The sequence below is a fragment of the Scatophagus argus genome, chromosome 7 (genome assembly GCF_020382885.2).
Source record: "Scatophagus argus isolate fScaArg1 chromosome 7, fScaArg1.pri, whole genome shotgun sequence".
NCBI lineage: Eukaryota > Metazoa > Chordata > Actinopteri > Scatophagidae > Scatophagus > Scatophagus argus.
The window spans coordinates 9,188,174-9,198,796 of record NC_058499.1 but is presented as its reverse complement, the minus strand read 5'-3'; the positions used below and the strand labels follow the sequence as shown (position 1 = coordinate 9,198,796).

The following is a 10,623-nucleotide window of genomic DNA, read 5'->3' as shown; positions in this document are numbered from 1 at the left end:
ATGACCTTTTCACTGTAATTTAGACTTTGCTGCTTTTATCGCTGTCACTGATATTATTATGGTTTTTATTTTCTTTTTCTCTTCTACTGAGGTTGAGAGAGCTATTTTAGTATTTTAGTATATAAGCTATTTTAATGATAATAATAATGATAATAATAAACAGATTGTTTTCATTTGGTCCCTTTAGCTTCCTTCCAAGATGCACCATCATTAAAAGGCAAAATCTAATAAAAACAAACAAACAAACAAACAAAACATTTTTGACCTGTTAAGATCCTATTGTTTTGAGTGCACACCTATCAGGATTTTATTTTTTCAGCAGGCCTATTGTTTTTTTTTTTCACTTCATTGACATGCATTCATTTATCTTCATTTATTATTGATTTTATATTCCCATTTACTTTTTGTTTTCCACCTCCCATTATGTTTTCCACAATTATATCTCAATTTGAAACTGACACACCATTGTTTTTACTTTTACTTTTGTCACATGGCAGACACTTCATTCGTGTTGTCAGACAGGCAATGTGCAAAATATCAACCATGAAATGTGAATGCCTTCACATTTTTATTGTATATTATATGTGTAATGTCCAGAGAGATGAAAGATGTGAAAAGATGTGCATTAACATCAGAAGCAACAGTATGCTTGCAAACATGTAAACTAAACATCAACCTACAAACGCATGCATTACACTCATTCAGGCATAGTCGCACACGAGAAACTTTTACCAAAAACAGATGTGAAACCCCAGCACATGTCATTCTGTCAAAGTATGTTGTGGTATACTTATAGTTGAGCCATGTTGGGCTGCATGTAGCATGAAGAACGTGCTGTGTTAGGAACATACCACAGCTTATGACACCATAAAACTGGCTCCACATGCTGCCATGTTCAACATACATGTGCACTCTTCCTCACTGTAAATGCACAGCCTTAGTCCTCCTCAGTGATGAAAGCATTTTTATGCACTGACAGGTGAACTCAGTTTATTTTTTCTCAGTTAGTTGTATAAGTATGAATTGGATGTTAAGTCTCAGATTTGTTCATGGACTGCAGCTATTAGGAACAAAAGGCTGACCAGATAATTAATCTGAGCTCTGCTTGTGTTTAAATGTCACTTTAAAAACAATTTAAAAATGAAAATAATGTCAAATATGTCTTAAAGATCTGTTTGACAAGAAAAAAATGTGTAAATTGTACATATTTATATAGACCTACATGTCATGTATGAACCCCCCAATAGTCTTTGAATGTGTAGATGCTGTGATCCATCAGGAGGCAGAAATTTGACCCCAGCCTGACTCATCCCATCCATTTAAGTATAAATATACATCAAGTGTGAAAGCTGGATTGGAGTTGGTGGATAAAACTGACTTCCGATTTTAAGACCGGTTAAACAATAAAATATTCTTCAGTTCACTTGTGTTTCAACTTCATGTCATCAGTTTTAACGCATTCAGAACATCACAGTAACACACAAGTAGCCCAAGTAGCATGTGTTCCTTTGGCATCAAAATACAAAAGGTATACACAATTATACAGGTCAAAATTATTTACCTTCTCTTGCTATTATTATGTACTTTCTTTACCTCAAGCATTTACACAAATCACTCAATATATTAATCTAAGTTTGCACTTTTTCAGTTAATTGGCTTGTAGTGAAATTGCTGTGTCCTAAACTCACACTTCATACTAACTCTAAGCCCGTAGTGTTTACACCGAGTATGTAGTATGTAGTATGAACTGAGACGCTCCGTCCACCTGTGGATTTCTCTGTCTGTCTCTGTCTCTCTCTCTTCGTCAACAACAGCTACCTCTTGTGGACAACAGGTTGAAGTGTTTCGAGCTGCTGCTGAGTGCCAGCGTCAGCCTGAAACACAATGTGTTGCTGTGCATCAAAAGCCCCGTAACTTCTGCTCTCTGTTTACTGTTTCACCGCTTTTTACAAACTTACAAGCTTCACAGACTTGTTTGTCCATGTGTTGTTATTGCTGCACAGACATGTAAAGAGCTCCAGCTGTCTTGGGTGTCCCGGTGGTGAAGACTCACACAATGTAACCACCAAGTATCTTGTTTGTCGCTTTTCATATGCCCTTTATTCTAATTTCCTGTCTATATCTCTGCTGTCACTATCAACTATATAAATATATTTACAAAGAGAGAGAAGCTCATGATCTCAATTAGAAGGATTTCTTTAATAAAAAGATTTATCAACTTGTATAATTTACAATTTATAGTTTACTTCCTGATAATTCTCACTGTTGACTGTTTGGCATCTACAACAGTAGATACAGTAGATGTTGCGTGAAGCCGGTTGCTGTATAAATCTGATCCTATCATTTACAGAGAACCTGTTGGTCATTTATCTCGTGGGTTATGATATGGAAGCAGGCATATAAGATAATAATAACAATAATAATAAGCCTAGTAGAAAATAAATCAATACCTCTGAACAAATACTGACTTTGTGAAGCTCACAATGCTCCTCACTGTGCCTGAGAAGCGTTGACTCACCTCAGCAGAAATTTCTCTTGTCTTGCATTTAATTGTTTTCTATTTTTATTGTTCATGCACGGCCTTGAAAATGTCAGTGTTCAGTGCAAGCTGTCATGATATTGTGCCCATTCACTATAAATAAACCCTGCCATATAACAAACACCCACTCACGTCTAAGTGGATTACTCTGAGGAGGGCATTTGTTGAGAGAAGACTTGCACAGATGCATGCAGTCCTAGAAGTGTCTAATCTGGCCAGACTGCAGAGCAGCAGGCGACGGCTAACAAGGGTAACTGCCGATTAAGGTCAGACTGCAGCACAGCAGGCAGACAGGAAGACTAATAAATGCCAAACATCACCCCTATCACCATCCTTCAACCACCCCCACCCTCACCCCCACCACGGGACTTTGTTGTTGTCTCCTGTCTTAAAACTGATTCATGAGCCTGACTTTTCCAGAGTCAGTAGGATGGTGTGATACACGGGTTTGTTTCTCCTCTTTCACTGAGGAATATATCGCATATGTGGTGTGGAAAGAATGGCACTCGTGTCGCAAAAGGACAGAGATATAAAGCGTGGACTTGGAGCCGCAGGCCTCAGCCTCAGCATCTCTCAGCTGATCAGGCTGCCAGTCACGTGACAGTGAAGTCCAGAGCTGAACATGTGGGACTTCCTGCTGTTCAAAACTAGAGGGGAAGACGACAGGCGAGCACAAACAGCCTGCCGAGCCAACAATCAGGAATATTTATTGTTTTTGTTGTTTACACATATGGACATGAGATTCTCCTCTTCGTTAATGTTGTTTTTCTTTCATTGCACTTTCTACTTTGTTCAGTGAGAATATGTGGAAACTCCAGTGTTTACTCAGAAGGAAAGGTAAGACTATTCATGTTCCTGCCTTTTGGATTATTCTACCTGTATTTTCAATAATATCCCTGAAGATGCTGGGATAAATGGAGGCAAATAACAGTCACGTTAACACGACAATAATGGCATCAGTGTATATAGTTGAGATAGCTCAACTCATAACCAGTAATTATGTCTCATATGTTTATCCAGCGTGGTATTTAACAAAGACTGCTGATTGTTGCTGAAGAAGTCTCAAAGAAGTGGACACATGGTGAGTCTATAATCTTAACATCACATAGTCTGAATTTGATTTGTGGGGCAGTAGGGTGTTTGCAATGAGAGGTAATAAAGGTTTAAGTCATTTTTTAAACAAAAATGCATTCGTTCAATCTTCAGTTTTGGTTCTCAGTATAAATATTTTCTGGAGGCAATTGTTGGTCCGAGAAAACCAAGCTGTGGGTAACTTAACTATTTTTGACATTTTATAGACCAAATAGTGATTATTAAATAAAATATTAATTGATAATGAAAGTAATCATAAATTGAAGTCCCCTATTGTTATTGTGCACAGCAAGAAAATTATATCCAATGTATCTACTTATATTATATCTATATTGCTAGCTCTTCTTTTTCCTACACTTGTGTAAATTGTTTCACTATCCACTTTGCTGCTGTAACAATGTGAATTTCCCCGTTGTGGGACAAGAAAGGAAATCTTATCTTATGTATAAAAGTGCAAGTCTGGCATTGAAGTGTTCATTCATTACAACATCAGCACTGTTGCCCCACAGCCTGAAGGTCATGGGTTCAGATCCTGGCTGGGACAGGGCAATTCTGTGTGGAGTTTGCGTGGTTTTTCCACACTTGTGTGGATTTGCTCAGTTTTCAGGCCCATCATCAGAGCATGTTTGATTAGTTTTCCGGTCCAGAACAAGGAACAGTCAGGATCTGGAGTTGGTTCTCCGGTGTCGTATGGTGGCTGCTCTCGGGGATGGGTTCAATACAGAGAACCAATTTCACCTTGTGCTGAGTAAGACAGATTAAAAAGACAGATGTATGTGACAGATAAATTCTGTCTTCTTACTGTAGATGTACTAACATATGCATGGTTAGCTCACTTTGTTTTGGTGGAGAGAAAGAACAAATTAGTAGTTTAAATAGGAGGATCTTTTGATTGGCGTCCCTTCCCATTAACCCGACAGGAGACCGAGTGTGAGCAGTGGACAGACAGCCAAACTGATGAGGACAGTGACACAGAGGAGATCCTGTATGGAATCCATGTAAGCATTACTCTGTTGATCATTAACATTTGAGCCAACTGAATAGAAAACAGAGATTGATGGAAAAAAAAACGTGTTACCAACGTTTTATGCCATAAGAAACCTCTCGTCGTGATGAGAATAATAACCCTCTTCTCAGCCAAAATTCTGTGAGTGGTTTAATCCCTCAGCCCCCCCCTGTGGTGCTGAGCTGTTTGGACCATAAGTTAAGTCTGTTAGTGTTTGTCTCAGCAGGAGAGCTGTGCCACTGACCTGTATCACCACCCCCAGCTGGATGCTGACATACAGGCTGTCAGGACTTTGTATTCAGACTCTGCAGTCTTTATCAGGTATCTTTTCTATTCTTATTCTAGATTTAAAGGAAAGGATCTCTACTTTCTTTCTACCTCAGATTTGTCCTTCCTGCTCTTCTGCTAGGGAGTATGGGTCAGTTGATGGTGTGGATGTTGACTTAAACATAAATATCAACTTTCTGGATGTAAGTTAAATTTACAATAAACTCAGATGGAGTACAGTATATCGTAATGTTTGCTGTTGTGGCGTCTCCGTGTGGTTAAGATGATTATGCTGTTTGGTGTCCACAGAAGGAAGTGGCCAAAGCCTGGAGGATTAATCCATCAGAGCCCATTGTCATCCGTCTACACTTCTCTCTGTCTCTGTATCTAGACGGACCTGGTGAGCATCAACAATGCTGCGAACCAAATTCACTATAAATTTAAATTCCCTTTAAGTTTATGTGACACCTGATAAGTTGATGTCTCTCACCACAGCACCTTCAGTTGAAGTCTTTCAACCATCCAACACAGATAATTTCAGCCTTGGGAAGCAACTACAGAAGTAAGTATTTATACTATAATTTCTTTATGAATGTTATAGAAGGTTTCCTCCATAATGTCACTTTTTAGTTCAAATCTGGATGAATATTTTAAGCCCTTTCAATGTTTTTTATAGTTCGCTTACTGACAAACTCCTCATTTCCTCTCCTCAGCATCCTCACAGTCTTCTTATCTCGGGAGTGGAAACATCTGACCAATGAGAACATCGTCCAACAGAAGAGCAGACAAAACTGGTTCAGGCCAAGTGGAACCATCAAGAAAGTTCGTGCAAGACTCAGCATCTGGCTCCCACTGTCAAAGTACGTGACACTTCAGCAGTTTTGTGACCGATTTTTGCTTTTGAATCTATATTCACTGTTTCCTCACACACCTTGAGCAGGTCCAATGAACTCCAGGAGCCTACTGTGAAAGAAAGGATCCTTTTACCAGCAATGAAACAGAACCGTTTCGTGAATCGTACGACCTCCTACGCCATCAAGAATCCCACAGGAGAGCTCTTTACCTACACACCCAGTGGAAAGGTCAGCTAGTTCAAATTACACCTCTGTGACATTCACTGGTTGCTGCTGTGGTTGTGTCAGTCTCTCTCGCTTTTTATCTGTCCTCTTCAATTCCCTTAGTGATTAATAATAATGTTTGTGTCCCTTCATTCACAGAGGGTGATGGTGTCAGCAGTCAAGTCATCAGCGCAGCTCAGTACCAAACAGCTGATAGAGCTGCTTTTCTCCTCCCAGGCCATCGGGCACTGTAAGACCACCCCACCTCTGCAGCATGGCTTCTTGGTACAGGTACAGCATGCAGTAAGAAATCAAGTACTGTTAAAGCTTAACTGCACTGCCAGTCTCATAATACAGCTTGCACTGACAACTAGTGGTGACCACATGGTCTTTCCACATGCTGTGCAGCAGTGATTTAGTATTACACAGTACAATGCAAGTAAAAGGAGTCATATGGACGAAGCCACCCGTCAATCTAACATTTCTGTATATGCTGCCATGTATAACACTGAAAAATACTGAAATACTAAACACTAAACACACAGCTGACAAAACAATTATAAGATCCACACCGTAGCCTTTCTGGAGCTTTCTAACATACCACACAGTCTTCCTCCACAGATGTAGAGACCTTATTGTGCACTTTTAAGTGCCCTTTCGGCTTAAAGTTTGATCTGTGTGTACTAATCTGACTTTTCAAAGTCATGAAAAACTTTCAACAACAAAATGACGTTAATGTGTAGATTTGGTGGTTCTAGCATCATATAATGTGAGCTATATATGTGTGCCATCATATAACCCTGGACAGAACGTAATCAATGCAACTATTATCACAATGCCTTATACAAAATGACACGATTTCACAATAGAAACTTCAGAAAGATTTGTTCTGAGATGAGCTGACATTTTTCAACATAATTTGTGTCTAACACACACACACACAAAATGCTGTAAAATGGTTTGCTGACACAATTTTACTTTTAGCTCTAGCTTATATGAAGCAGACAGGGGAGGGTTTTAGGTAGCGAACGCAAAGCAAAATGTACGATGTTTCTCACCGTGTGCACAGATAATGAGGTATGCTGAGCAGAGAATCCCCACACTGAATGAATACTGTGTTGTCTGCGATGAGCGACACGTCTTTCAGAACGGCCCCATGTTAAAGGTACACTCCTGCAAAAAACTAGCTGGTGGTTTAGTGGATAATCTGCTGAATCTAATCGTGAAATGCAGTTCTACTCTGCTTTGTGTGTGTGTGTTTCTAGCCAGCAGTTTGCACCAGAGAGCTTTGTGTGTTTTCCTTTTATACACTGGGGGTTATGTCTGGAGCTACGGAAGACGTCGCCACAGGTGCAGAGGTTGGTAACAAGTATATGCATTTTCAATCTGGGTGGTCATGATGTAAGAGTACTGTACTGTACTTACTGCACTGAAGTAACGCCCGTTTGTCGTACAGGTAGTTGACCTGCTGGTGGCCATGTGCAGAGCCGCTCTTCAGTCTTCACGCAAGAGCATCATATTTGAACCGTACCCTTCTGTTGTTGACCCGCACAACCCCAAAATCCTGGCATTTAGTCCCAAGGTATCAGATTAAGTAATCTACTGTAATTTATGACATTTATGGTCTGATCATTGTGTCATTGTTTTAATCTGCAACTATGCACTGCTTTGTCGTGGCAGAAAAAGAGCTATGACCGGCTGCATAAAGCTCTGGACAGTATCTTGTTAATCAGGAGGATGGCACAGGTGATCTTAAAATAAATCTCATGACACCATTTTCAAAATACACATCTGGTTCTCCTCACCCAACAATAATCTGAAAGCTGGTGAATGTTTCCTTGGCAGCTGCATTGATGTTGATGTTTTATCACATCCAGGGTCCATATTCTGAAATAAAGAAGCAGATGGACAAGATAGACCCACTCGCACATCCCTTACTGCAGTGGTGAGTGACGCAATCTAAACTGGCCTTTCACTTATATTTTTTATTCCATTTCATGAATTTGAAATGTCCACAAATCCGAATGTTTCTTAGATTAATATCCAGGTGTGTGTTTGTATGTTTGACAACAGGATTTTAGCAAGCAACAGATCACACATTGTCAAGCTTCCACTGAACAGGGTATGACAGAGTAGTTCACAGTTAGTCTAATGTCTTAACACAGCAGGTTCTACAGCAGAAGTAGCTAATAATTGGCCAAATATTAGATTATGCGCTTTGTTTTATACTTTGTCTCTCTCTTTCGTTTTCATTTTTATCACTTGGTGCTCAACAGCAACTTAAGTTCATGCACACGCCGCATCAGTTCCTCCTGATCAGCAGCCCTCCGTTCAAAGAGGCTCGTTTTCAAGCCGCCAGGAATCTTCATGGCAGCACCTTTGCTTTCCAGTGAGTCAAATCAAAGCTGTGGTGCTAAATGTTAAACCTTCGACACGATATAACAGAATCCCTGCCTCATAGACTACTTTTATCTCTTCTTTCAGTGGTTCCCACTTTGAAAACTGGCACTCCATCTTGAGAAATGGGCTGGTTAGCGCCTCTTATACAAAATTACAGGTAGGAGTGTGAAAATAACAAAGGGCTTTGAACTAAGTAAATATAATCCTAATGTAGAGAACTAATGTAATTTCATCAAACTTTAATGTTAATTTACTACAATCTCACATTTTTGGTCTGTGTTCTGTTTTAGCTTCATGGAGCCGCATACGGAAAAGGCATCTATTTGAGTCCTATCTCGAGCATATCATTTGGATATTCTGGTGTTGTGTGCAGATTTTTTTCCCCCTCTAATATTCTGCATACAAAATGACCTTTTTGAGATTATCATTGCTTATTGATTCTAACATGCTTATGAAATTTATTCTTCCTTTTTGTACAGAGATGGGTAAAGGGCAGCACCAATTACCCACCAAAGAGGACCTCATAAAGAAATACAATCAAACAAACAAAATCAAACAGGTATAACCATTGACATTTGGCAAAAAATTTGCCAAGGTGTGTCCAGGACATCTTCTCCCTCTCTCTCTCTCTTTTCATCTCATGCTGTATTTCCTGCTCATCTTAGGAACAGCCGGGTCAACACAGGTTTCTGCAGAACAGGAACCTGAACTGCATTGCCCTCTGTGAAGGTAAATTTTAGAAAATAAATGTCCGCTACAAAGAGCCTTGTTCTGATAATACATGAACCGATTTCATGATATTGTTTTACAAAACTTCGCATGTCTTGACAGTGATAACTTCAAAGGACCTTCAGAAGCACGGGAACATCTGGGTGTGTCCGATATCTGACCATGTGTGCACACGTTTCCTCTTTGTGTGAGTACAACATGAAGCAGCAGCAAACCTTCTGTCTGCCGGCGTAATGAGATATTTTCAGATTGCATTTCTGAATTCCACTATGTTCTACTTTTCTCAGGTATGAGAATGGCCAGGTGGGAGACATCCACATCAACACTCAGGAAGCAAAGATCCACAGGGAAATTTTACAAGTAATTGCTTCAAAGCCACGCTGAGGCTGTGAGTCAAGAAGAAAATATGTCTTAGTTCCTTTGTGGCTAGATTCATTACTTTGGGCTTTTGCTGGTTTGACACCAAGTGAACATAAAAAATGAGCTGCTTTTACCAGTTGTAATAACATCAGATGAAACTAATTTGTAGAGTCATGCGCCTATAAAAGTTTTCCCTTTTTTTGCCTTTTAGTTTAATTTACAGTCTGGTGTTATTTAAATGTCTACTGTACTGTAAACTCATATTTTCTACATTTTTATATGAACACATTTTTAAATAAAGTTTTGCAATATTTGCTAATTTTGTTCAATAGATAATGATAACAGATAAATAGTGCCTGAAGCTCCAAGACGCACATTGTTATTTGTGTAATATATGTGTCCTACCACAAGGAGGAAGTATAACCAATGGCAGCTACTCTGAGGTCTCATTCACTGCTAACATGGACCCAATAAAACCCAGTCAAACTGTTAGGTTATAATTCTACATGTCTGTAAGTAAACATTGTGACAGGTGTTTAAATTGGTGATAGTGGGCTTGTGTTATGTTCTATGGCTGCACATGATACAGCAGATGTGTCCCCGGGGTCACACACAAAAATAATCATGTGCTTTATACCACACACGCAAAAAAAAAAAAAAAAAGGCTTACACAAAGAAGAACTTAAGAGTTTTGTGGCACATGAAGTAACTCCAGTGAACCACAACTATAATCCAGATGTTTTGCCAACATTCTCATGATGGCAATACACTCACTCATGGGCAGTTAATGTGTAACTTAATGGGCATTCATGGCCAGCGGATTATTCCCCCAGGAACCAGTTGTAATATGCTGAACTATGCTGACACCACTGTGAAGCGCATATTTGTGCTCATTGTTCGAGTCAGTGATTAAAGGGTGCATCCCATCCTGTGAGGCAGAAAGGCACCATTTTAACAGTATACTGGTTCCATATGAGCCCCACAGCTGCATCCTGACCTCTTCCCCTGGCTTAGCTCTTTTAAAGAAAGCATTTAGTAGAACAACATCTGTTTGTATCTAGACCCCCTACAAGTTCTGGTTTTATGGTCTTATGCAAGTTTGTTAGCAGCTCTGAGGTACGATTGTCCTTGAAAAGGTTTTTGATTCAAAAGAGCCGCAAACGATGTAGCAA

At 39.6% G+C, this 10,623-nt stretch overlaps 1 protein-coding gene across 1 annotated transcript; it reads left to right on the top strand.

Annotated features, from left to right (window-relative positions):
- Positions 1–2,723: 2,723 nt before the first annotated feature.
- On the top strand, positions 2,724–9,632 carry LOC124061761 (protein mono-ADP-ribosyltransferase PARP6-like). Its single transcript, XM_046393979.1, has 22 exons — positions 2,724–2,789; positions 4,552–4,629; positions 4,864–4,958; positions 5,047–5,107; positions 5,214–5,304; positions 5,400–5,466; positions 5,618–5,764; positions 5,845–5,986; positions 6,122–6,253; positions 7,032–7,127; positions 7,228–7,320; positions 7,419–7,544; positions 7,643–7,708; positions 7,840–7,907; positions 8,036–8,084; positions 8,239–8,351; positions 8,447–8,519; positions 8,653–8,722; positions 8,842–8,921; positions 9,028–9,091; positions 9,194–9,278; positions 9,379–9,632. Exons 1-22 carry the CDS (start codon positions 2,724–2,726, stop codon positions 9,473–9,475), a joined length of 1,959 nt encoding a protein of 652 aa, XP_046249935.1. The 3' UTR covers positions 9,476–9,632.
- Positions 9,633–10,623: the final 991 nt, after the last annotated feature.